This window comes from Mycteria americana, chromosome 19 (assembly GCF_035582795.1).
Source record: "Mycteria americana isolate JAX WOST 10 ecotype Jacksonville Zoo and Gardens chromosome 19, USCA_MyAme_1.0, whole genome shotgun sequence".
Classification (NCBI taxonomy): Eukaryota; Metazoa; Chordata; class Aves; order Ciconiiformes; family Ciconiidae; genus Mycteria; species Mycteria americana.
In genome coordinates this window covers 657,733-685,093 of record NC_134383.1, presented here as the reverse complement: position 1 = coordinate 685,093, position 27,361 = coordinate 657,733, and the positions used below count along the sequence as shown (strand labels likewise).

The 27,361-nt window shown below is 52.3% G+C and overlaps 1 protein-coding gene across 4 annotated transcripts in view; it reads left to right on the top strand.

The window, feature by feature from the left end:
* CADM1 (cell adhesion molecule 1) overlaps nt 1-27,361 on the top strand; it is a 173,521-nt gene that overhangs the window by 107,097 nt on the left and 39,063 nt on the right. For all 4 annotated transcript variants that reach the window (XM_075521187.1, XM_075521186.1, XM_075521185.1 and 1 more), the window contains exons 2-5: nt 13,788-13,934; nt 15,064-15,216; nt 18,931-19,068; nt 20,896-21,051. In XM_075521187.1, the coding sequence (XP_075377302.1) occupies nt 13,788-13,934; nt 15,064-15,216; nt 18,931-19,068; nt 20,896-21,051 (594 nt within the window). The remainder of the gene's footprint in view (nt 1-13,787; nt 13,935-15,063; nt 15,217-18,930; nt 19,069-20,895; nt 21,052-27,361) is intronic.

Below are 27,361 nucleotides of genomic sequence, written 5' to 3'. Positions count from 1 at the left end.
GTCATTTTATCTTAGCCTTCCTACCTGCCGCAGCCTGAACGCCACGCGTACGTAAGCCCGCGGGGGTCGGCGTGCCTCCGTCGCGTAGCTCCTCGTCCCAGCCGGGCAGCCCGATCCGCCACGGAGCTGCGACGGTCCCGCTGTCCCGAGGGAGGAGGCGGTGGCATCATCCTGCCATCAGGCAGCGACAACCCTGCCACCAGCCTAAAGGCTGTGGGCTTTGCTTTTCCATCGTGCCCTGTGTTGGCAGCCGGAGAGGATTGTAGCTTGAGAGGATGGGAAAGCAGAAGGTGCTAGAACAAAACAGGATCCTAACGAGCAAAAGCAAAACACGCCGGTTCCTGCTGACGCTCACCGGAGGCCAGCAGATAATTTCTGCCTCTTCTCCCGCGGGGCTGCGGAGCGGGGCTGGACACGCAGGCGTTGTTCGGGCAGGAGCGCTACCGGTGGCCTCGCCGTTTGGGACCGCTGTCAAGGTTTTGGCTGCGGTTGCTCGGCGGGCCCCTGCGTCTGGGGCTGCGCCTGGAGTCCCTTCCCTGGCGTTAGTGCCCGACAGCGACACCTCGCCCGTCCTGCCGTATACAGGAACGCAGCAGAAAATTAATGTTTCAGTCCAAATGTGAAAATACGAAATGCGAAAGCTTTTCTTGCTGCAGTTTTGCCTTGGAGCATGCGGCTTCAAAGACAGCAGCGACTTGAAGTCGCTATCTGTAGCTGTCTCGTTCTTTCTTGAGGCAGTGTTTTGATAAATGTTGATGAGTTTAACTGTAAAACTAAATGACATTTATAGCACGATGTATGCTTTACCCGTTGCTTAATTATATCTAATGGTGTTGCATGTAAAAGGCATTTACCATTTTACTTTTGTTTAAAATGACAATCTAAACCTCAAGGCCTATGGGTTTTTGCGCAAAGATGAAGACTTAATTAAAAACTAAATGCGATCCATTTTTAAAAGGCAACCGCAACTTTAAGAAACGTGCGAGAAAATTCACGGAGCACCCGATAAGCGAGGAGCCCTTTGCATTCAGAGGTGCTGGGCTCCCGCGGCTGGAGCTGGGGGTGGAAGGCTGGGCGAGCGGCAGGGCTGCGCCTGTCTCTCCTCGCCTGCCTCCTGCCGCGGTGGGTGCTGCCGAGCCGCGGGCAGCGGCGACGCCCCGGGTCCCGTGGGGCGGCACGGGCAGCGGCGATGCCCGGCGCGCCTGCCGCGGGCCGGATCGAGCGTCAGAGGGGCCCGGGCGCAACGCGCGCCCGCTAGTTTGAGCGAGGTGGGATGAGGACCGCGTCCAGAAACGATGTCTTTCTCGCTATGCCTGTGTTTCTTTTAGGGTCTCGTTGCCGTAACTCTAGAGGCGGTAAGGGGGGGTGGGCTACCACAGCTTATAAAATCATGGCTTTATTTGTGCATGCCGTATACCGCGTCTTTTCCCTCCCTTCCAACTTTGTCCCGGTAGCCAGCAAACAGACACGGATTCTCTGTTGAAAACAAGGCGTGAAGAATGAGTGTGCATCAAGCAAGCCGCATCTTTAAAAATAAACACGGGATCAGAGCTTTGTGCCTTCCACTCGGCTGGCAGAGCACTGGCGGCAGGCAGTAACGGGTTCGGGAGCATCTGCCCTTTCTCTGCTTTTCATGGGTTTAGACAAAGCAAATCCCATAGATGAAGGGGAAAAAAAAATACAAACATGCGTTCTGTTTCCCCGAGCCTGGAAGAACTACCGGGCGGAGGCTGAAGGGGGGGACGTGCGGAATCTGCAGCGAGTAGATTAATGTGTGAAGACACTAGTATTGGTCTTTTACTAACATTTATAAATCCGATGGGTGGCAGATTGAGGGCTGATTCCACATTTTTTCTTCCTCTTCTGTAAAATAGTAAATATGGTAAAATAGCTCTCAGAACTGCCTTTATCGCAGGGATGAATCAGGACAGTTGGTGTTGCAGGAGACTTAAAACTTATAAATATGTTGCCCTTTAGGCTAGCATTCATCATTGTGTCTGATCGGGAATCTAGACTAAAGGCTTTTGTTATAACCTACCTTTTTATCCTTTCTTGGAAGTATAAATTGGAAGGAGTTCTCACGTTGATCATAATGCTGCTGCTGAGATTTTTTTCCCCTGTTTTTGGGGGCTGCGTAACCCTCGCCGATGGCGTCTGTCATTTTCCCTTTGACAAAAGACCTCGTCTCTAACCTCTGAAAAAACCTGAAGCAGGGGGGCTTAAAAGAAGAAGGAAAGGAAAGGGAAGAGACCCCTAAACACAGGGCCCCCTCCTCATCGAACGGGGCGCGTACGGCTGCTGCGTGGATATTGAAGCGCTGAACGGCAGCAGAGTAACTTCAGTAAAGAGGTGAAGTGGAAACTTTCTCGGCTCTTTTATGGGAACACGCGGCTATCGAGAACGGGGAAACCGAACGGGTGCCGCGTGAGCATCTCGCTGCTGAGGCCAAGGATCTGCCCTTCGTTGGCCCCCGTGCGCGCGGGCGCTGCAGCAGAAATGCAAAATCCCGAGGGCCTGCGGATTCCCGACGTGCGGGAAAACTCGGGGTCGTAAAAATGACTGAGCGGAAGCGTAGACCGTGCTCTGCCCTCGAACCGCTCGGCGAGCTGGCCGGCGTGGGCTCCCAAAGGCGGCACGGTGCATCCCGCCGTGGTCTGCTTGGCTCGGGCGAGCTGCCGGCAGGCCCGGCCCTGGGCAGGCAGCAGCGGGGCTGCCGCTTCGGTTAGCCCCGGCGTCCCGTGCCGCTGGTAACGCTCTTCCTTTGCTCCATCGCATTAACCTCCCGGCGCTCCTTGGGCAGGCGCATCAGGGAGTAGTTTAGGTTTCCCGAATTAGGCTGCGTATTTGGGAAGACAGAGCATTTTATAATTCCGTTTTGCTTTTTGCACTAAAGCCGTTTCCATCTTGTGGTGGCGGTTTTAATTGTATTTTATTGAGCCTAGTTATATTTGTCATTTCGGTGAAGCCTCCAGCAACTGCAATCAACAGCTTCCATTAGAAACCCAGCTCTTACTGTAAAACATAGTAGCAGCATTTTTGGCCTTATGATGGGGGAAAAAGGCCTGGAAAATACTAAATGCCTGAATTGTAGAGGCTGGCAAAGCAGGAGGCAGGTTGCGTCTTAATCTTTAGCGTTGCGCTGAGCCCTGAAAGGTTTGGTCGCTGTGCAGCGGGGGCATCTCCCCATTTCAGCCATAAAGCAAAGCACGCCGACGGCTCGTGCAAGGACCTCTTTCACTCCGGGTTTGGACGCGGTGGGGAAAAGGTTCTTGGAGGGGCCGGTCCCCCCGAGCTGCGCGGGGAGGGTGGGTTTGCGCCCTGGGATCTGGCCGAGAGCAGCGGCGCGGTGCGCGTCCTCGGGCGTCCCGGATGTCCCCGACCAGGATGGTGACGTTAGCGCCTGCGCTCTCGTCCGAGACGACGAAGGGCGGGCAGAGCGCGCGTGTGAGCAAAGCGACTCGGAAAGCTGGTATTTCAGTGGGAATCGAGATCGGCTTTTCTGCCGCGACTGCAAACTGGGAATTAACTTCAAAGGGCAAAATATAAACTCAGCTTAATCCGTGGCGGAGAGCTCATCCTTGTGCGTTCGGCGTTTGACGGGCTTCTACGCGGAGGGGTAGCTTAGGTGTACAAGCTCCCGGCTGTTTGAGCTGGTGGATATTTTGCCTTCTCGTTTTATGTAACAGTACACACTTTGGATTAAAGTTCTGCGGGTGTTTTATTAAAGGCTTACAAAATAACTTCTGTGTATAATGCAGCAAGAAAAGTGGTGTAATTTAAAGCTGACTGCATGCCATCTTGGCCAAAGAATGGGAGTTGGCCAGAATACCCCAAGAAAAACATTGTATTCCAATTTATTATCTATTACCCCATTGTGCTTCAGGACATTTTCCACAGGTTCGCGCATTTGTTATTTATTTTGTCATTTACTTCTTGCCTATTGCGGTGGCGGAACTAAAGATTTCAGAAGGGCTTTAACTTAGATGTGCAGGCAGTTAAGGGAGATCCTTTCTTTAGGAAGGAGATGGGGCTGATGTTGATCAAAATTCATCTTGGGTGCTTTATGGAAATAAAGATTTCTTGGGTTTAAAAGAGATTATTAAGCTGCACATTGTGACAGATGCTACTGACAGTAAGAAAAAAGGGATGTTAAAAGATCTGCGAGAAATGGGTTACAGCTATGGATATAAGACATATCTGCTCATTAGAGTAAAATGAAACCCATCATCTGACTTGAAACAGTTTTCCTCGTTATTGGAAAATCCCATCCTTCTGACTAATCCGTATTGGCGTTGGGGGGGGCGTGGGCGTTGCGCCGAGAGCGGGTGCTGTAGCGTCGAAGAATTGAGCGGGTGCCAAAACGGACTTTAACAGCGAGGGCGTCTTCGCAGAACGCTTGGCCGTCGCCAGGAGCGTCCGGCGCCGAAGGGTCGGGCTGCCCTGTATCCCTGCGCGCGCTCCCCGCCGGCGGCCGCGTGCGGAGGGTGCGGGGAAGGCCCCCCGCCGTATCTGCTCTCCGGCCGCGGTACCTGGTTTATGCCCTTGGTAGCGCAGGTTTGACGGCCGCGGGGAAAGGTGGAGAGAGAGCAGATGGGCGAGTCTCCTCCAAAGAGACGCTTGCCAATTCCGAGTGTGACCAGTGCCATGCTAAATCCGAAGCGTGTGGCTGCTGCCGGCCTCTACAGTACAGAAATAGAGGTGACGGTGCGGGTGACAAACCTGCGAACACGTAAATTCTCTCCTTCCGTGCTGAGGGTTTCAGCAGAGGCTGCCACGGCTTCAGCCCCCCGCAAGGCAGCCGGTCCTGTTAAATACCGTTGTTCTGATAACGTGAACGTACTGAACGCGCTCGTTGTCTGTGAACAGCGAATATTTCATCGACGCTCCCTCCTCTTACCTGCAGCAACCTGCTGTACGTCACACTTCAGCTCCTAACGGAACAAGTCACGACAGAGCGAGGAAGTTCCACCTGCGTTTTAAGCCCCGGATTAATCAAGGTCTCCTTCCTCAGGTGTAGGCAGCGCGTGTCCTTGATAGCGACGTAGCTGGAAGACAAAATGCAGATGAGGAATTCTGTATTAGGGCAACATTAATAATAAATGAGCGTTGATCCTAACCGAGTATTATTTAAACACACCGAATGGAGGCAGCAGTCTGCTGGGACCATCTTCTGTTGTCGCACTCCTCCTCCCTTGCTGATGCTGCTTCCGAGCAATGGTCGGGAGACTGAAGTGTTGGATTTTAGGTGGTGTCCTTGACGGATGACGGCTTGCAGTGACGGCTGAGTGCGAGGAGGACCACGAGCGAAAGGTACCTGCCTTGCGTTCCTTCTGAGGCTGTGCACAGCTTTGCCTTTCGCTGCACTTCTGCTCGCTCCTCCAGGCTCTTCCTCGCTTCTCCATTTAGCGTCCCCGAGAGCCCCCTTCAGAGCCCACCGGCATCGCTCGGGGGGTGGCTTCCTCGCCCTGCCTCCCGTTCTCAACCCTGCCACAAAAAGGTCTCCTGTGTCTCCCCTGTACGGCAGCAGGAGCGGTGCTCCCGCAGATGTACGTCCTTCGGGTGACGCTCTGATAAACCTCTGACCTTACGAGTGCACGGCAGTCTGTTAATAAGCGACCTTTTATTGTCTTGCAACGGACTGTCAGCTTCCAGAATAAAAGCAAGAGATCAGCTTCTCCTGTTTCTTGAAAGCTGTTCTTCTGGAAAGTTAGTTAAACTGTTTGAGCATCCCTACGCAGGCAGATAGATGTATAAATAAAGTACAAAGCTGCTGCAGCAACGTCTTTTATTTGAGAATTGTCGAATGGGTTAAGAAATTAGTTCTGAAACAGGAAGAATGTAGCACGCAGCTTTCCAACTTAGCCACGGCAGCAAAACACGTAAAGTGCGCTTTTAGCCATCAGAAGCTCCGTTGTGGCAAGCGTGACTCGTAGGATTCCTCCTTCAAACGGTCTGAACCCGTTAACTTGAAATATGGCCGTACTCCGAAAGACTAAATTTCTGGCAATTGTTATAAATTGCTTTCTGTCACAAGATTTGGTTAGAAATGTGGCATAAAAACCTGAGCATTGCAGAACAACAGGCTTTGTTGCAAAACCGGCACTAACGCCGCGAGCCGTGCCGAATTCTTCCCCGCCTGGTTCCCGGGAGCCTCGTTTGCCGTGCCCCCCCGGGTCCGTGACAGATAAGATCCGTATTGATCCTCGGCATCCGCCAACGGTAACCTTTGAAGGGCCAGGCGATGTATGGCCGCGGAATTTTATCTATCAGTATCCGGGTAATAGAAAGACAAGCACGACATCTAATCCCAGCACAGGTGACAGAGATCATAAATCTGCGCCGACGCGGTTACCGGTAACGGCAGGAATGCGAGGGGAGGGGGTGAAGCGGCGTTGACGGACACCGGGAGGTCAGGAAATGCTTTAGGCTGGAAAACCTTAAGATCAAAAGAAATATTTTACCTCGATCGTTAGATGGGGTGCGGGCTAACCGGTTTGTTCTCGTCTAACCGGTTGGGCTAACCGGTTTGTGCGGAGCCCCCGCCAGCCCGCTCTCTTCGATTCGCGTTCCTGCCGGGACGTGCCTGGATTTGGAGGGCTCCTTCTGCGGGGGGGCCGGTCGGAAGCGGGGCCCTCCCGGCGCCCGGCAGCCTCCGGCCTCAGGAACGCCGAGCATTGGAATAATTTGGGGGGAGCGCGATTGAGCGGAGGAGCTGCTTCCCTTCGGACTAGCTGCGCGTAGCCGGCTCTGTAGCTTTAGCAGCATCTCGCATCTGTTTTCTCTCCCTGTACCATTTTGGTTACAAACCAGTAGAAAGAATTCCCCAATGCCGTTTTCATCATGCAGAATTTCACAAATGTTTAAAGTAAATACAGCCTCTGGTGTCAGTTCGCAGCTATTGTCATCTTTTATTCTTCCTCTTTAAGCAAGAAAAGCTATAAAGGTGGCTATAGCCTTTTTTTCTCCACCGATTTAATAGCCGTGCGCAACTTGCTTGAATTTGCAGTATATTTTTCTGAAGTGTATGTCTCATAACGTAAACGTGCTCCCCACAATAAGGAATTTTTAGCACAATCTCGCGCGTTCTCTCTGAAACGAGGAGAGTAATTCGGCAGGGAAGCGTGAGCTGTAGCTTGTGAGAGCTGGGGACGGGGGGAGGCTGCCTCGCCGGGCGCGTCGCTGCTGAAAGGTGCTGAAAGCATTCACACGTGTGCGTGAGCCTGCTAAAATATGTACTGAGAAAGAGGGGAGATAGGTCCCTGCAATTACAGAGGTTGACTAAAGCGTGTGACGAGAAGATGAAATCGCTGGCGCTGCGGATGCCGAGCGGCAGGAGCGGTTTTGTCCCCGCAGACAACATCAGGGAAACGCGCAGAAATTCGCCGTAGAGAGCGGAAGCCTCGTGGCAGCCAGTGCCGGTTACGGCATCGCTGGCGGGGATCCACTTGGATTGCACGACTGGTCCTCCAAAGCCGTGAGCAAGCTCCTCGCCCTAGGTGCGATGGTTCTGGGGCCACGTGGCGAGGTCGGTGTCGGTCTTGGCTCCGGTGATAACGGTACGAAGCTCGAATCTGGTGCCTCCGCCTCTGTTGCCGTTCCCTCTCCTGAGAAACGATAAACCTTTGTGCAGAACTGTTCTCTGCTTTGGAAGTAGGAGGCACGGTGCGTCGCCAAGGAGTAGTTCCTTCACGGGCAGCGCGCTCCACTAGCCGTCGGCGATACCTGTGTTTTTACGGAGCCGCGGTACTGATGGTTTAGGAAGAATAAGACACGTTACATTTGAAAGTAAAAATATTAGTACGAGGTGAGCATACCATATCAATTTGCTGTAGTCTAAGCTTCAGAGAGAGAAGTTGAGCTGTGATATCCCCTTCCCTTCGTGTCGTTGCCGCAGGATCTGTTCGGTGCGGTTCCGAGGCCGCAGCGCGGCACCTTGCTGGAGAGCAGCTATCGCTCTGGGTGCTCGGCGAACGGGGATTTCCACCGGGCAGAACTGAACAGCGGTGTCGTGGAGATGACAGACCTGCACAGCAGGACAAACTTGAAAATGAGATTCTTTGAGAATCCTGCTCGTTTGCCGCCGTTACTTTTTTTGAAGAGCTTTTTGCCGTGGGAAGCGGAGTTGCACTTTGGCCACGCTGAGTCGGTTGCTGGCCACGGAGATGATGTTGAAGAGGGAATAAGAGCTGCTTGAATGCAGGAAAACCTCAGACGTACTTGACTCAGGGTCACAAAACTGGTACTTAGGTCTTACCGGAAGAGAAAGTTGCCGTTTCAAAGCATTAGTTGTAAGTCTTGGTGGAAAACAAAATTTTGCGGTGAGGTCGAGGATCAAATTAAAAGAAGGCTTGTTCGGAGGGGGCCGCGCGTGGCTCCAGCCTCGGTGGCCTCAGAGGGTTTCCGTTAGGGACTGCGCGCGGGTATAAGCCGCAGCAGGCTGCCTTCCCTCCTGCCTTCCCTTCGCCCTGAAGTGCTCACAGTAAGCTTTTGTACGCGAGTGGATGACAACGTCCCTGTCTCCGTATGCTTCAAACACGCGTTGAGGAACGCAGGCGGGGTTTCGGCGTGTGTTTTTGAAGCATTACTTTCCCGCGCCGGACCCGGTCCTCTTCATCACCGGTGCAGGACCCCTTCAGCTGCGGCAGCGCTCGCGCGTGATGACAGCCGCGTCGTGCGCTCGCATGCATACGTGCGTATATTTTGCAGGCAGCCCGATCTAAAATTGTCGGCGTTCTTTCGCCCGTGAAAAGATGTTGTGAAATTAACTCTGTGAAAAGCAATTGCCTTTTCTCGCCAACGCAATTAGAGCGGATTGTCCGTTCTTCTCAAAAGTTCAAGTGTGACGATTGTAGCTTTTTAAAACGGTCTCCCAGGACTTCGAGGCCAGATGCACTGAGCTCCAGCAACTTCTTCCAGCACAGCGCTGTCAGTTCTCTTCTCCCTCCTTGAAGCAACTCCGCGGAGAAATTAAACGGCCATTTGATTTCCTTCTTCCTCCTGCTCTGTAAGGTTCCGCTATCTGATCACGACAAAAAGTCTCTTTGGTTCCCGCCGCCTTCCCGAAAGGACGGTTCGTGATGGTCGCTTTAAAGGCTGCTATCTGCGTGATGGATGGAGAGAGCGCGGAAACTGCGCGGGGAGGAGAGGCAGCGACGAGGAGGCAAAGCTGCTGGAGGAGCTGGATTGCTGGGTGCTTACAAAACCTGCTTAACGTTTGTCTCGACTTCGGCCGGTTGTTTAACCACCGCATTCCTTTTAGGTAGCTGAAATTGATAGATGAGTTTTGACGTTCAAATTACATTAATTCCGTGGATTGATCACGGTGTCATTTTTTTCCTCGAGCACGTGAACAAATAGTCTGTGTCTCTGTCTGGGTTGTTTCATTTGACTCAATTTATTAAGAGGAATTTTGTTTAAGTTTATGGGCTTACATAGTTCAGGTATGGTGAAAATTACTCTTCCTTGGAAAGCGTTTGTGTCAGTATCCTGTACACTGAATCGGCAGTGCCGCTGCTCGTGACGGCGTACCCGTGGCTCATGTTTGCTTAGAAACTGAAGAATCGTGCTCACAAGCACGTTTTTTTAATCTTTCCCTCTTTTCTCCCTGACGTTTCGCTCTACCCTGGTGTGCTACAAGTGGAGAAAGAATTGATTTTAAATGTGACCGCTGCATATGAGCCAAGGTCCCTGGGCCGTGTCCAGCTAAGAGGAACTTGTTCGAAGCACAGTTTGCTCGCCCGTGTCTGTCTTTGCAGTCTTAAAAGCACAGGCTGCAGTGGTCTAAGGCAGAAAGACAAGTGCAAAAATTAATTGTATAGGTTCCAGCCAAAGCCGTTCCTCAGGCGTTGCGTCCCTCCGTCTTACCCCCCTTCCAGTAAGCCTAAAATACGATGTCGTTTTTTACGTTGCACAGAGAGATTCAGTAAATCAGGCCACAGAGTTGCTTTGGGTAATAAAGGAAACATGCATAGCATTTTCTTCTCCTTCCCCTTGCGCTGCAGATGCCCGTTTCAGCTATTATACTCGCTCATTAATATTGTATACGTATGTTGCATATGTGCGGCAGTTCGCCCGGAAGCCCGCCTCGGAGGCTGGCTTCTTCCACGTTCCTTTTCCGCTCCCTCAAAGGCAATGCCTTAAACTCGAGACCAAGATGATCGCAACTCCGAGTCGGGTCTCGGCGGCTGTCCGTCAGGCGCGTTGAACACCGGGGAGAGGGCGCGTACTTTGTATTGGACTTAGTGACAAGAAACTCTTGACTAGTACAAGGACAACGCGCGGGGGCTTGTATGGTCCGTTCCCGTGTAATTCTGGGGGGGTTTTCCCCCTTGGCCCCGCTCGTGCCCTGCCCCCCAGCATTGCTAATTGCCAGGTGGGTTCAAGCTGGTTTTCAAGCGTGGCTTTCCTTTGCTTCTCTCGGCTTCTGGGATCCTACGCTGGGTCCCGAAACTTCATTCCCCCCCGCCCCAATCTTTCCTTTTCTGTTACGACGTATTGTAATGCTGTAAATGTGTCTACTTTAATGCTCCTCAGAATGCTTACGTGCTGCCAGTAAATATTTACCAAGAAACTTCCTGAAACGTTGACGCGAAGATGGGTCTAGAGAGTTCTCACTTCACGTTGCATTTTTATTTAATTTAGAGTTTTGTAATTGATGCTGTTCACGGGAATAACTTCCTTGTCTTGGTAAGCGGGAGCAGATATGAATGCAGATACCCCGAAGCGTCAGCTTGTACGGTCTGGTGCTTTCAGTTAAGCAAGCAAATTTAGGTCAGCAGAGCAAGGGGAGCTTTGCAGACAACGGCCGGATTAGACGCCCTTTGATTCAGAATAAACACGCGAAGTCCGTGAGGCTGGAGATGCGGGCTGCGTCGGGCCACGGGTCCGGCGTGTCCTTGCGTGCACCCTGCCGGGGCCCGCGGGGAGACGAAACGCCGTCGTGAGAGGGATCCTGACGCCAGCCTGGACCGGGACGCTGGACTTGGAAAGCCATCAGTCAGCGGGCTTGACGTAGCAGCATCCCGGAGCGAAAAGCTTCAGTGGCTTGAACTTCAAATAATTTATTTCTAAATTACTTCTACTGTAATTCTTATTAATTCAAATAGGTTTCTAAGCTGATGTAAAATTCAGTAAACGCAAGGAACAGTTTAATGAATTGAAAATAGGATTGAGTCTTTTAAAGTAAATGTAAAAAAATATGCTAGCAATAACTGCTTAGATGGAAATCGAATCTTAATAGCTTTGTTAATGATTTGTAGTGAATATCGCGTTTATGAGAACGTATCGAGCTGATCCTTGTGCAAGAACCCTGTTTTGAATGGGTTTGACAAAATTATTCCCCAGAAGCAGTTAGTAACGTTTCCTATTTTTGCTTGCGCCGCTCTTGAGATACTGGAACGTCGTTTCCGCTGGAGCCTGACTGCGGCCGTCAAGGAGCGGGTCTGCGCCGCTGTGACCCGGCCGTGGTGGCTCTTCAGCGAGGCGAGGTGGCTCTTCCGTTGACAGCCGTCGGGGTCTGCGCCGTCGGGACGTGGGCGATGGCTTTGGGGACCTGTCCCCCAGCGCACAAGGGGAAACGCGTGCCTGCAGCCCCGGCGCTGCGGGGGACACGGGGCAGTGCTTAAGTCGCTAGGTCCGGTACGCAGGAATGGGCGCAGCGACGTACGTTAATGGGTTGTCCTGCCCGCAGTTGTCTTTAATCAGCTTTAAACGCCCTGGCCTGCGTATGAAGTCTTACACCACACCGACGCTGAGTTTATTTTGATAAGTAACACGGCTGCATCCCCCACCTTTGATCGGTAGGTTATCGTACTTGATAAACTCGCGTATTACGGCGGTTAGAAACGTTCAAGAACGCTACGTTAAGGGTACTGGTAGCGTGGCGGGGTGGCTGGACGCTCGTCTTCAGTGCTGAGGGATTGGAGCAGCATCAGCTTGCAGAGAGCGGAGCGGGAGCCAGGAAAACGTCCGTGACGGGCTCTTGGTGCCTCCTGCGACGGGCCTGGGGGACTCGCGTCTGGCGCAGCTGTTATTCTGTTTGATAACAGCTTTCCGTGTTCCTGTTCAAAGTTCATCGATCTGGAGAAGCAAAATTTATACCAAGAGGGCAGAAAAATGTGCCGAGACTTCAAGTCGGTGCCATCAGGCGTGGAAAGGTGTCTGACGATTTATCAGTCTCTCTCTTTCCAAACGATGCAAACTTTTTGTCAAACATTTATTTCCAAGGCACGTCAAGTAATAAAAGTAAGTCAAAAAGAAAGAAAGAAAGATGGAGACCGTGCAAGGCGAGAGAAAACGAGAGTATAAATAACACCCCCAGATTTACTGTTTGCAAACTTTATCAAAATCGTGCATTTTTGCCTTTTTCACGGCTAACCTGGGAGCTGGACCGTCTCCCTGCCGGTCTCTGTGCAAAGGCAGCTGCTGATCAGCCCCTGGCCGGGTGCCCGCGCACCCTCGCTTCCCTTGGCAAGTTGGCAATCCAAGTTTCACAATTTCTCCCGCTTTGCTTCGCCGCCTCGTCCGGAACGCCTGTGTGGTTCGCAAGCAGACCTAAGTCGCTCCCGAAAGGGACTGCGGTTGGCGTTCCCCTGGCTGCAGTCCCTCGGTGGCGGTCCCCGGTCCTGCCTTGGCTCCGCGCTCCTCCGGCTCGCTTTCTCATCTTGACGGGATTCCTGGTATTAGGGAAAAATTGAAACGCAAAGCGCTTTTTTCAGATTCCCGTCCTCTGCATTCTTTAACACGTGAAGCCGATTTCTGGGCGTGCGTGTGATGTAATGATTCGATTCGTTAGGAGGAGAGTTTTCGAGGTGATGACCTGTAAGTGATTACAAGGCTCCCACAGCATAATTGCATCGAATTCTTCTTTTCCTGCCTCTGGACATTAATAGTGCCTACTGATTACGCAGAGTGAGTGAAAACCGGTTCCCTAAAGTCTACCTGCTCAAGTCAAAGGATAAATGCTTCTTACAGCGAATTGTTCTGTCAAGGTAATTTAACAAAATTCATCTGTTGAGAGAGGAAGCGCGTTTCTGCCGTCTCCGTGCGCGTGGCGTGGGACTTGCTCCCCTGGGGCCGGCGCGAGCGTTAAAGCGCGGAGGGGCGGGTGGCGGCCGGGGAGATCTTTCCCTCGTCCTCTGCCTTCGGTCCCGCTTTCAGATACAGCAGCAAATGTGCCGGGTAAAATGGCTTCTTCGCAATAAAAAGCACGCTCCATGAAGAGGCCGTACGGTGGTCGTTTTACAGGCAGCTAGCCACAGACGGGTCCTTTTTCCTCTACGCCCATCGCAGAGCTCCCTTCCAGTCGCCCCTCTGTAACGTAGCGGTGGCCGGTAGGGTTGGGGGGGAAGGTGCGTATTTGTGCTGCTTGGCGTTGCCGTTCTGAGTTTGTCGTGCGGGTAATTGCGTCCGTGCGGCGAAACGAATATCAGTCCCAGCGAAAGCCAAACGTGGCTGCGCAAGGTAAGTCTGCTTAGTTACTGGGGAGGGCGGGGGGCAAAAGGGCGAGGGTCCCGCTTCCGTATAAGCCCAGCTGGCTGGAGGAGCCGGGGGAAGGACTCGCCGGCTGATCCTCCTCCGTTGCCTGCCCGCGGTTCCCCCTGCCGAAAACGCGAGCTCTTCCTCAGGTGGGCTGCTCGGTTAAGAACCCAGGGTGGTTTTGGCAGCGTTCGGTTGTGCCGCTGGGCGCGTTTCGCTGAGCGCGTGGCAGTGCGGAGCTTTTCGTTTCCAACTGAAACTTGCTGACGTCGTTTCTGACTTCGCTGTTTCGTCTTCGCTCTGTCTTTAAGGTGACGGGCAGAATTTGGTGACCGAAGATGTGACGGTGGTGGAGGGAGACGTCGCCACCATCAGCTGCCGGGTCAAGAACAGCGACGACTCGGTGATCCAGCTCCTCAATCCCAACAGACAAACGATTTATTTCAGAGATTTCAGACGTAAGTTTTATCTTTCCTTGTTTGATAACAACTTCTCCTGCGCCTCGCTTGCGCTCGGGAGAAAGCATTTGCGGAGATCTCTTCTTTTAATGTCATGCTAGGCACTTAAAGTCTAGTCAATTCTTTAGAGGGTAGATGAGACAGGCAATCATAATCTTTCTCCTTAATTGAAACCTTGATCGTCCCCTTTAAAAGTCAGACCGTCTTACTTTGCAATAGGAATTGATTGCAGTAATTCAGGGTGAATTGCAATTGAGTGCCAAATATTTAGCTGACACAAACAAATTGAATAGGGCAACGCCGAGACAGTGCAGTGTTCTCAGAGGTAATCTGTTTGGTTCGAAGACTGCAAATTTCAAGACAATCTGTGCTGCTGTATAACCAAAACAAAATCTCCCGTCACTGCCGTGTCCAGTGAATGAGTCTGGCTTTGTTTCCTGTGGTGACAACGCCACAGCGCGCGGTAGCTGCGATGAAACGCTTTAAATTGGCTGCGTTAACGTCACCACGGGGACGGGACGCGGCGGTACGTCGTGCCCAGCGTTGTGGAAAAGCACGGCAAACCGCGCTCTCTTCCGAGGCGTGGTACGATCTAACGATGGGCGCGTGCGGGGGCTGGCTCGCTCCGCCTGCGCCGGTATTCGAGGCCCTTGTGTTTGGCTGGTTAAGATGCAAAATGCTCAGTTTCCAAACTCCTAAAAGCATTTGGACAGCCGCTACCGGTCAGGAAACGCGTTTTAAACTATGCTTTTCCCAATTCTTTTATCTTTCATGCTGTCCCGAGTCCACTGACTGCATACAGTCAGAAATGGGTGCATGTAGAAGTGGATTTTCACAATAAGCAGTTTACCTACGTGTCCCTAAGCCATCTGATAATAAAACGGTGTCCAAAGACTCCATACAGTCCCCGGTGATTTGCCTGTCTTGATTCTTTGTGACGATGTGAGAACAGAAAGGTTTTGTAGGTCCAGACGTAAAGGCGAGCAGCAGGGTGGAAGCTGCAGTCGGGACCCCGGGGGATGCTCGTCTAGATGCTCCTGCCGGTTTTGTAGCCCTTTGACTTTGTTGTGCGGTGAGAGGGGACGCTGCACCTCTCCTCGCAGTCACTGAGGGTGTGCTTGCTCCGCAGCGCTGAAGGACAGCAGGTTCCAGCTGGTGAACTTCTCCAACAGCGAGCTCCGGGTGTCCTTGACCAACGTCTCCATTTCTGACGAGGGAAGGTACTTCTGCCAGCTCTACACTGATCCCCCCCAGGAGATTTACACCACGATTACGGTGCTCGGTAAGGACCGAAGAGGTGCTCGCGGTGAACTTTGTAGTCCCTCGGCGCACAGGGTCAGCGGGATGGGGCTCCGCGCGGCGCTCGGAGAGCTCCAGCCACCCGGAGCGCGCCGCGGCTCTCCGGGGATAAAACGCGGCAAGGAGTTCAACGCCGAGTGCTCTCCCGCTGGAGACCAGCTCGGCCCTTCAATAGCTCAACGCAGCTTAGGACTTGAACCTGCAGACACAAGGGTTCAAGGGCGGCCAGCAAATACCAAGCGGGTTGTCCGGTGGCATGCCGTAGCCCTTGCGTCGCCTTCCTGTCTTGCAAGGCGTCCCTGGTTGCGTCCTGAGCCTCTCTTTGTAGGTTACATCGTATTTAGTGTGATTCTCGGGTCTGCCCCTTTTTGTTCGCAGGCGGTTTTTGGCTTCAAAGAATAAGCAGAGGTGTAAGCATGAGGTGTTCTCCGCTTCCAAGCCTCTCTTTTCCTTGGGCAGGTCACTTGGAAAGGCTGCGAGGCTTCCCTGCCCTTTATGAAGCGGGGTTTAATACCAGCCTTCGTTTGCAGGCAGCCCGCAGGGATTAGTTGTTCGGGCTGTCACTGCTCTGTCAGAGTATCCGAGTGCATCGTTTGGCTTTTCGGGCCAGTCTGGACCTGCTAACGTCCTGGAAGGAATGTCTGTCCAGCCCGAGGCTTGGCAGAACGGCGCGAGCTGTGCAAGACTGGCCCTCCTCCGCCTCCGATCTGTTTTCTTTAGGGCGGGAGAAGGCACGTTTCTTGGGAAGAAGGGAAGATAAGTTGCAGCGGTTGCCTCTCCTTCGGTGAAGTGAGAAAGAAGTCAGCCGGAAAGTAAAAGCCGTAGAAAATGTCTTGCAATAATTATCTGATGCAGAGGGAAAATAAATTCACATGAATGCTTCGTAGCGTGGTAGAACTGTTCAGTTTATGAATTTTGTGTTTTCAATAATGAGACTACTCTGATCCCATACTGCATCTTTTCTTCCAAAACTTGGGGATTTGAGAGATTACATTTTAATGAGGAATGACAGCGTCTTTGCCCATCGATGATATTCCTTAAGGGCAGATATTACTAACGGCATCGCTGGTGAGCCTCCTGCCGTTGTGAAGATGCGTAAGTTTTTGCATGTTTGTCAGCTGACTTATATATGCAGCGAAATCTTGAGTTCGACTAATGGAAAGCGATAGCTTCCTATTAATTTTGGCAAAAAATTTGTTTCACGTGTAAAAGAAGGTAAGATCTCTCATCTGGCATCGCCAGCTTGCTCATTTGCTTGGGAATGGCCGTTGGCAGAGCCGAAGTTAACTCGGCTCCGTCCCCCGCACCGAAATACGCTCGCGCACAGCCCTGCCGAGCTCTTGCCGGCCCTTCGCTCCCTCGGGCTCCGCAGGGCCGCCGCGCAGGCGCAGCCGCGAGACCGACGCGGTTGCCGATAATAGCAGCCCGCGCTATCGGAGCCGGGTCTACGGATGGGCAGCGGCTTTTAAGAGCCTATTAATAGGAGAACCTGAATCACAGAGGGGGACTTAACGTAAGCTCTCAGTCGCTGACTAGTTTAAACCTTCCTCCTTTTATTTAATGCGATTTGGTTCTTAGGCTTTTATACGTTGTTTAAGTAACGTTTATAAGCAGTTCTACTGTAGCTATTACGTTTGTCAACGTCTTCAAAGTTTTCGTGCGCTTCCCGGTATTCGTAGGAATCGGAAGCTCTCTTCCAGCTCTCCTCTCTAATCATACACATGCCAAAATAGTTTGTTGGATTTCATTTCGCTGCTAAAATGCTTAGAAGGTGTTTGAAATAATAGTCCTTACTTCATTCACCTGTAAGCCAGCACTGCCTGTCTTTCAAGTGGGAGACAAAATGCAGGTTTGGGGAGGTTTTTTTTAAAACATGAATCGTGCTTCAGAATTCAAGGGGAAGTCTGTTTTCTTGCCTCGTGCTTCAGTCCTTTTTGAGGAGGATTTGCGGCGTGGCCGGCGCGTGCCTGCCTTTCCCCGACATCCATAAAGCAGCGGGTGTTTCTCTTGGCCTTCGCCGCGTACTCGGGCCAAACCGTAGTTCGCAGAGCAGGCGGCGAAGATGGATGCTTATCAGAAGACTAAGGGGGGGAGCGTTTATCTTGGCTAGCGTTTGTACGGAGAGATGGGGTACCGCAACGCCAAGGATCACAGGGCTTTCCTCTCTTCCGTGTTATGGACTCCCTAACTCGGAGAAGACGGGAGCCGGGGCGGGGAGTGGTTCTCGGTGCCGGCGTGTGGCTGGTCCTCCTAGGACCGCGTTCCCCCCAGGGTCTCGTGGTCGTCGCTCGGCCGTCGATACAGCTTGAGTTCCGGCGCCGAGGGTTCTGCTGACCTGCTGCTGACGGCGCTCGCTGCGGAGCGAAGCGTGGAGGCACCCTGCTTGGTAGCCGGGGTTCGGAGAGAGCTTCGCGCTTGCTTTTCCCTGCTTTAGCGGCGTGCTTCCCCCCGCTCTCCCGTGTACTTTAACGTCTTCTGTGACACGATATGTAGATTTATTCATGCTTAATTGGAACATGTGAAAATCTCAAATATGTAGCCCGTTCTGTTCTTTGGAGAGAAAAGCCACAAGTGACTAATTAGTCCATTTGATCATCTGGATGGTATTTATACATATTTGTTCTTCATTAGCTCAAAAACATGTTAGTCACATTTGAACTACGCAGTTGCTTAATCATATCGATCAGAGCAAAGTTGAGTTTCCTTTGGAAGTTCTGGGTTTTTTCAGAAAGTGCAGCTCTGTGCTGCGCAAACTCTGGATGTTCATTTTCCCCGGCTCTGGCCTTTCCAGCTACCGGCGCCTTCCTGGGGAAGCGATTCCTTGCTTCTGCCTCGTAATTCTTAAGCCCGTTCGTCGCGCCTCTGGGTCGTGCTGCAGCGGCGGTTATCCCCCTGAAGTTCCAGCCTGTTTCTGAATCTTACTGGATTATTTTTCATTGAGTATAGGCTTCTGGCTTTGCGTTTTATAAGGCGGCACGTGTCTGGGGAGAACGGCAAATTACCATCCTCCGGGAATTGCCGTGTGATGCGGGTGCCTGTCGCTGGACGAGAGCTGGCGCGCTCCCCTCTGGGGTGCTTTCGTATTTGGTTGGTGGGGGTTTGATGGGGGACAGGGCGCTGTCTCAAAGGGGACGGCGTTCCACTCCGGGCTTGTGCTCGGTGGCTTTTTGAGCGTCTGAAATGAGCTTGATGTTTGCTGGCCTGCCTCCACTCCTTACGGCTGAGGCTTGAAGCTGAACAGCAGGAGAGAAAAATTGCCTTGCGAGGTTCGAGGCACAGTAAGTAATGCACTTCCAAATGTCAGCTTTTGTGTTTCCTCTCCTTGTCAGAAGAAGTCAAGAAATGTGCACGGAGTCAAGCTGTACTTTTAAATAGCAACGTACGCGGCCGCAGAGCGCAGAAGGCTAAAGCTCTTCCCCGGAATGGTGCTTGCCTGGGAGAGAGAACAGAAAGTTCCAAGTTTGATAAGTAATAATTTACGAAACTACGGTGATTATTAGGCGGGGAGCGGAAGTGCTGACTCCGATTACTGTGAAACCGCCTGTCAAAGGATTTGATCAATTGAAAGATCAAAGAACTGCTGGTGGCTAGGTTCCTCTGGTAGATTTACGGGGTTTCCTGAAGGTTTTGTCTTGTGTCAGCGATCAGAACGTGGTTTTTTCATCAAGTGTGTGTTGTGTTGTTGTTTTCATTGTAGTCCCGCCACGCAATTTGGTAATTGATATCCAGAAAGAAGTCGCCGTTGAGGGAGAAGAGATCGAGCTGAACTGCACTGCCATGGCCAGCAGACCAGCCACCACCATCAGATGGTTCAAAGGAAACAAGGAGCTAACCGGTAGATGTATCCTCTGTCGCTTGCTTTTTTCAGACAGCTGAAATGATTTATGTAATGCTGGGTATTTGTTCTCTCTTGCCAGTTTGGGGGGGGGGGGGGGGGGGAGGCAGAGCGAGCTGCTTTAAACGCTAGCTCAGGAACAAAGGAGTATGTGGGCAGAGAGATTATTCTCTAACACAGCAGGGCTGAACTCCATTTTGTCCTCTGCCTACCTGCCAGGCTCGAGTACAGGGTTGTGGAGTCGTTCTGTAACTGCAGGTGACCTTGAGGAGCCCCAAAGCTGTGCGCTGAATTTATTTCTGCGGTGGTTTACGTAGCTTTCTGCCCTGTTTTAGGTACGAGTAGGATCATCTGCGCTTTGGGCTGTAAAGATTTTTCAATTCACCGTCACGTCTAGCTCTCTTGTTTATAGAGCGTTTTCTCTGTGTTCAGTTGAATATTCATACAAGATGGGTTTCTCCTACTCCCTGAAGTCTGGTCGCTCCCGGTATTTGCACATTGAAGTCACTGACTCTGATTGCATGTGACGTGCTGTTAGTTTAAGTCTGCACGTAGATGTGAGCTTGGTTGACAACACCTTTGTGCTTTACCCAGCCTGAGAGACTGAAGGGCTCTCTACAGAAGTCCGGACTCATTACCTCAAATCCACCCCCCTACAAGGGCAAGATAAAATCCTCTCTTTAAGTCCAACACCTACGAGCATCCGAGCAGGACGCGTGCTGAGAGCGTGCCGATAAAGGTGGAACGGAAACCTGCTGCCACGCGAAGTGGTGCCCCGCTGATTCCCCGCACCGGTTGTCATCGACGTGGTGTGCAGATCTCCCCGTGATCCCTTTCGGGTTTCCTTCCCCGTTCCTGCGGGCAGCGGTGCAGTAGTATTTGAGCCTTCGCGCTTGGCCTGTCCGGCTTCTTGATTGAGTTTTCTTGTGTTGGCAATTGAATCCAGCTTTCCTTTCTCTTTGGAGACTCCTGAGCTGAGTAGTCGCTTCTTGCAGTACCAGCTCACCCCGCTGATTCTTCGGATTTTTTTTTTTTTTCTTTTAAAGAGAAGTAGGGAAACCAAAATACGTGGTTGCGGGTTGTGAATAGCAGGAAAGCGTGGCTTTGCCGATCAGAAAGCCTTTCCTCTAAATATCAAGGGGTGTCGCTTTCTGCATCTGTCCTCTGTTTCGCTTTAATACGTTATACAGACGTATTTTGCGTTTGAAAGACCTCTGCTACAAAAGGTACTCTTAACGTTTTGACTGTGAATTCTTAAATAAAAAGCCACAGATAAGAGTCTTTGAAAAGGAAGCGGAGGTGCGTAGTCAGCAAGCGCTTGCCGAGCCCCTGGAAAAACCCTTTTCCTCCTGTCTCGTCTTTTCTGCCTCCCGGTTTCCGTGCCGTGCGTGACGGCGTCCTTCGGGCAGCCGGTCCCGCGCTCTGCTTTGCTCCAGCCACCGCTGCCGTTCCCTCCTTCAGATGGAGCGCTGCTGAAACGCGTCAGCCTAGCGATACTACTTTTAATTAAGTTAATCTGTTTAATCACTTTTCTGGCTAATTGTTGATTCAGGAGCGGGAGGGGATTTGTAGCGCATTGATTTAAGAGTTTGGGGATCTGGGGACGGCGTAAGGGGATTGTTAATCGTTGCGGTAACGTAGCGTGGCCTTTAATTGGCAGCAGCCTCGCGGGGAGGTGTGCTGCTTCGTGCAGGCGTGCCCCCTCCCCGGGGCCGCTTAGCCGCAGGGGGCCCGGCCCCCGGGCGCGGGGAGGAGGGAGGTGACCCGGGTGCAGGAGGTGCTCCCTCCCGCGATCACTCTCCGCTCGCTCTGTCCTCTCCCCGGCAGGCAAGTCGGAAGTGGAGCAGTGGTCCGACATGTACACGGTGACCAGCCAGCTGGTGCTGAAGGTGGGACGGGAGGACGATGGCGTCCCTGTCATCTGCTTGGTGGATCACCCTGCTGTCAAAGACTTGCAGACGCAGCGCTACCTGGAAGTCATGTGTGAGTAGCAGACCTTTTAATTCTCTTAACGTGTAAAATCGCTCACTTTGAGGGGCCAGGAACTCTTCGCTACGTGACAAAATTGCAGCGTAGCTGGGGTTGATACCCTGTTAATTGAAAGCGAAACGTTGGGTACCGCTTCACGGGTTAAGCCACGGCTTTTCCCAGCCCTTCTGCCATACAATAAATACATATTTTTCTTCTCTTAAGGATAACTTTCTGTACACAGAATTTGTACCGTGGAAGGTTCCTGGCTGGGCTTTATAATTGTCGGAACAGATTAAATCTGAGTAGTTTTCTTTTAGCGACCCCCTTACCGCTTTGAAAAGCGCTTCTCTACTACCACGTCAAAGCGACTGGCCACCGTTGCGAGTTTACTGGCAAGGACTTGGTGCTGCGCATGGTGACCGTACAGCACCAACTGGTTTCCTAAATCAGAGTAACGTGAATTAGGTGGCATCTGTAGTGACACCAGTGATTAAGGCCAACCTATTTTCTGGAACGCTCCTGACGTGTTCGGTGTTAATAACGCATTTCACTTCGTTTAGGAACTGCTCTACTGCACGTGACGTTCACAGGGTTTATGAGCAGGTACCTCAAAATACCCGCGGTCCCAAACGCAGCCGTGCCCGACTTCCAGCCGGTGGAGATAACGGAGCCGCCTCTACCCAGAAAATGGCTCCCAAAAGCAGTGTCGGACAGTCCTCACGGCAAGGCTGGGGTGCCCCGGGAACCCGGGGTGCTAGGCTGATTCCTTTTGGAGGTGCACTCCAACTATAACGTTACATTGCAAGGGGAAGAGGAAGTTTTGTATTAATTTATTTCATCTGCTTCATTATGTAGTTTCATTATGAACATCTTGGTTACAATTCTCATATCTCTGAAACTAGCGGGAAGTAATGTTCCTGTAATGAGGAAAACAGAGATGATCAGATACTACCTAAATTGGCAGATACTAGATTTCTTGCGACTGTGCTAATGTGTAATTCATTTATGCAAACTTAATGTCCATTAACATTTCTTGTAGAGCTCCATTAGCTTTAATAATACATTAGCACCTTTGTGAGGCTTGATCAAATACTTAACAGGGAAAGGAAAAAAATCCCCTATTATGCGGAGGTATTGAAATCTCGCCAGGTTTCTTCCCCTTGCTTGAAAGGGCATCACATTACCTTTAGGCTTCCTTTCAGAAATTCCTCTGAAATCCTCATCGTTTGCTGGGATAGGAGAGGGCCACTGTTTCTTCAGAAAACTTAGCAACCCTTTTTCCGTTCTTCCTCCAATAAATCCCTTCTTGACTGCCTTCGTTTGCAGCCTTTACAGGGTTCCCGGTGCAACGGAGGCAAAGCACACGTGAGCTGCCGTTCTTTGGATGTCCTTCGGGACGCGTGAATCTTCAGCTCGCGCGTCGGAGGCTCCCGTCGCATCCGTTGCGCGGGTTGCTGCCCTCGGCGCTGGTTTTAGCGGCCCCTCGGGTTGTTCGGGAGCCGGTCGTTGGAATGGAGCTAGCGCAGAGCCTCCTCGGAAGGGAAGGGGGATGAGTAGGAAAAGGGCTTTCGGGCTGGTTTGGGTTTACGTTCTGGTCCGAATTAAACTCCGAGCTTGTTAAAAGTAATGACGTTTATATGCGGGACTCGCCCCACGTTAGTCCAGTCAGTTGCTTCAGCGGGCAGCAGCAGATGGCTTGAGAGAGGAGTTCCAGCAGAAGAACATGCCGTGCGTCGTAACCTTGCGGCTCCCAGCCGTTAGCGGCTTTGGGACTTCATGTGCTGGAGCGCGTCCAGACATTTGCAGTTAATACCTGCCGTTGGACCTGAACTGAGGGTGGAAAAGGCAAACTCTTACCCTTGCGCTTTTCCTGCTTCAAGCCGATGACTTGTTGGCCGATGGGAGAGGGTGAGCAGGAGGAGGATCCTCCTGCCTTCACAGACTGGCATCTCGATCACAGCTCCTGCGGCCACGGGCTCGGCCTCTCGGGGAACTCGGGCTCCTGCAGTCAGACCTAGCTGGTGCTTTCTCAACTGCTTTAGAAATGCGGGATTTGCGGTCCGAGCAACGGGCTCCTCCCGACTGCTGCTTGCGCGCTTCCGCTGACCGCGTCGCTGCCTTGCAGGCACGCCGACGGCCGAACCTCCGGAGCAGTGGCAGTCGGCGCTCGCTGCTCGTCCTCTGCGGGTGGTTGGTGCTGCTTTCCTTGCAGCCGGAGAGGCCTCGCTCCGGATCACTTGGCTGTGTTGCTTGCTCAAGTGTCTGCTCTTACCTTCTCTCCCCGTAAGTCCTGCCCGTTCCCGCCGAGGGCAGAGCGGATCCGCCTCTTCGGAAGATCAGCAGGGCACAGGAGAATATTTTTCTCGGCAGATGTTGTGTTTCTCTGCACTTAATGTATCCAACTCGAGCATGAAATGCATTGGGGAAGGACAGGAGGATGATGGATGGAGCCTTCTCAGATAATGAGGTATTTTTTGTCTGGCTAAATTCCAGAGTATGGGGAGATTTTTTGTAAGAGGCAACTCAAAAGTTGTTGGGTTGTGTTTTTTTTAAAGAAAAAAACAAGCAGAAAACTGCATAGCTTGGAAAGCAGGGAAGGGAGAGGCGAGACGCTTGTCGTGGCAGGAAACTGTTCAAAGCGCAACCTGCAAAAGGGAACAGGCCTGCGCCGCGGGCAGTTTGTGCCCTTTGGAGGCGGGCGATGCTGAAACGAAAAGAGGCGTTTTCCGAGGTCACTCTCCCACGCGGTCCAGCCGCTTTCCAAGAAGAACGTGCCGGTGGCGGTCCTGACGGGCTGCTGAGGGGCTGCGGCGGTGGCTTTGCACCGCTCCCGGAGAGCTGGGGCGCGGGCAGGGTGCAGGGTCGGGGCGGCGGAGGGCAGGGAGGAGGAGGGGGCGTCCGTTCCCCAGGGTGCCTGCCTGCGCCCTTCAAAATGTTTCCCTTTGCTCTTTTTAAGGTGATTTTCTTAAAGCTAGGTATGTCAGATGTCTTTTGGTAAATGAGGACCTTAAGTGTCCTTGACGATCTGGGCTGTTTGTGCTTCGGCTTGTTTGGAGGTGTTGCCTCAAACGTGTATTTATTTTATTGAAGTGTTCTCCTCTGCTAAAAAAAAGAAAGAAAGGAGCAGAAATTTAAGTCTGCAAAGTGACCTACTTCGCTCTGTTTCAAAAGCAATTCATTTGAACATTTTCTTCTGTGTTGTACTTCAAAGAAGACTGCAGACTTCGGGGTTTGGGGTTGTTTAAGTGTCTCCACGGCTTCGGGAAGGTGTTTCCAAATGGCCGTTGGCCTCCTCGCCGCAGGCTGGGCTCGTTCCAGGTTTCCGAAGCCAGGAGGAGGGAAGCAGGCAGCGCTCTCGGAGCGGGACAGGCAGAGCAATTTCAGCCTCTTCACGGGGTTGCGGCGTGGGGTCCCTCATAGCCGTTCATCTTGCAGCACCGGCGACCCCCGTGCACGGGCGGCACCGAACCCCCGTCTCCTCAGCCGAGGCGTAACAAGGCGGTCGCTCGCTCTGCCGCACCTGAGTCGTCTTGCTGCTGCCCTGGCCTCTCCCTGGTCATTTCCAAGCATCTTCTCCGGTGCCGAGACCGTCACATCTCTGACTGAGAGGGAGGACCGGGCCTCTCGCTCCTCCTCTTGTGCGCGGGGGGGCTTCCGCCACGGCACGGTAATAGACGCACTGCATTTTCTGAACAGCTGTCACGATACGCACTGATCGCTTGTTACTATACCCTAAGCTAAACTTTAAATAGCGAGTTCACAGCGCGTGTACTGAGGGGGAAGACTGTTCTGCTGCGGTCAGCAAAACGGCGAGTAAGACCGGTTCGCGCCGAGTATTAACTTGTCCTGCCCGTGGAGTAAGCGATTTGTTGCACGGATCGTGTGGCACAGCCTGGCCCTTTGGGAAGTTTTGAGGTAAGCGCCTCCGCGTGAACGTAGGGTGTGTTACTAAAAAGAAATCTCTGCAAACAAGCGCTCGGTGATACGTATGAAACCCTCCTGGTAGTGCTTCTCAAACGCAGCCAGACTTTGACAAATGGTGCCGTGTACCCCCGGTAACGATAACGCTTCCGTGCTTGATTAACGGCCGCGCCGGCGAACGTGTAACCCGGCGGAATGGGCGGCCGCAGCATGTTGCGTGGTAGGGGTTTGAAAAGACCCCTGGATCCTGGCTGGGGTGGCTTTCTTTTTGTGATTCAGATCCGCTAACGAGGGATGGAAGACCAGTGCGCTGAGTGTAATTTTAGAAAGGAAATGAAGCAACAAAATGCATTAAAATATCATTAAGGAATTGAATGGAACCAGTTATTCTCGGAGATGTTTAAGTTCAGCCTTTGTGGTACTTTTCCTTATCTCATTACACGACACTGGAAGGAGAAGCGTCGAAGTCTTGATCTGGCATTTTCTCTGGGTTGGGTGTTTTTTTTGCTTTTCTGAAGTTATAATTAATTGCACGTTCATTTTTATAATATCTACACGTGTACTTTTGAAATATGCACCGATGGAATCTGTTTCGGCCTCTGCTGTTACGATGGGAGAATTTTTTGCAACCAATTATGTTAAAAATCGGCCATATATGTATGCTGTCACATCTCCAGTAATCCTTATATTTCTGTCGAGTACCAGTATTAATTGCGTAGTATGCAGTGAAGTGATTAACATCAACGTAATTTATCATCTGGAGATTTCTAAAAACGAATAAATGAGTTGTTTTGTTCAGCGAGGTGTCGACCCCTCCAGAAACTTTGATTTAAAGCGTTTTTTTCTTCTTTTAGTAAATATGAAAAGCACCACAATCAGCCGAGTGTTCAGTTATTTGATTTTCTGGGGCATTAGCCACTCTTGTTTGTGACATTTCCCAGTTGGGTGCTCGTTTGCAAGCTCATTAATAAGGTTTTCTCGGAGGAACGTTGTTGGGAGCGAGGAGCACGCGGTACGGCCTGGACTCTGCCTTTCGCGAGCGTTTCGCGGCAGCACGCGCTTAAATGGTGACAGGGGAAGCGTTTCTGCCCAGCGTGCCTGCCTGCCTCCGGCTTTCCTTCTCCTGCTGCCAGCTAAGCGTCGCCGTTCTTTTAGTCGAGGGCGAATTTTGCAAAGTCGTGCTTGGGGTCGAAAGGCTCTTCCAGACAAGTTGTGAACTGCCAGCCGTACGCTTATGCGCCGTTTCAAACGCGAGATCTCTTTATTTAATAGGTTTCTGCGTTTTGGCTGAAAGTCAGCGATGCGGACTCTTGTCCTTGCGAAAGGTGAGGAGAAGATAGGGGGTGGCCGGGTCCGGGCTGTCTCTGACGCAGGCTTCGCTTCCCGATAAGCAAGCCCGCTTGATGTAGGATAACGGCGACGGTTGTGTTTGCACCCGCGTATGAACGTTAACTTCGCTGGCTTCTTTTAATACTGAGAAACACGCTCCTGCTCTTCCCCCGGCGTGCCAGCGTGGCGAGGCGCAGAAACTGCCGGCGGCCGGGTTTTTGGAGGAGTTAGTTGGGGCCACAGAGCAAAGCAGAGGGGAGGAGCTGGATCGAGTGGTGCCCGTCCGAAGGCGGAGGCGCGGCGCGTTAGCGGGGTGCTTTTGCAGCTGGCGTTGCCGACAGCGGGCAGGAGCTCTGCCTGGCCTGCGGGCTCCTTCTCCTGGGGACGCCTTCTGTCCTCCTCCTTGCCGAGAGGCGCGCGTCGGGAATTAACGCAGTAGCCGTAGAACGGGTTTGAAACCTTGGCTTCGGTACCGAATTTCCCAGCGCAGGCAAGGGAATTTTCAGCGGAGTCATTGAAAGAAGCCATTTTGTAGCTTTCTCTGTTGGCAAACGGTCCGGCGTTGCAAAAGACGCCGAGCCGCGTGCTGCGGTACCCCTGTCCCGGACCCGCTGCAGGAGCGCGTCTTTGTCTGCTCGCGTCTGCTGTGAAGAAACCGGCCATCTACAGTCACATGCAATTTGCTTAATGTACGTGTTTAGCGGTAATTTGGAGCAGAGAGAGAGAGAAATCCTGTGCTGAAAGCGTGCCGAGGTCCTGGGTGCTCCCTCTCGCTGCGTGCCCGCTCTGTCGAGCGTCTGTAAGGAATTGAACCGTCGAGGAGAACCTCAGCGTTGTCGGACGGGGCCCGTTCCTGCTCTGTGGTGGAGCTCTGTGAGCCCCGGCCTGCTTTCCAGAGCCTGTCGTCCTCATTCCTGGTTTTGTACGGTTTCACCCCGAAGCGGCACGTGGGAAGAAGGCTCTCGGCTGTCCCCGACCTCAGCGGGGAGCGCGTCGGCCGGGAAGGGTTGACCGGTTTGTTGCTGGTGGTGGTTGGCGAGGCTCAGGAGTCACCTGGGCTTCGGAAAAGAAG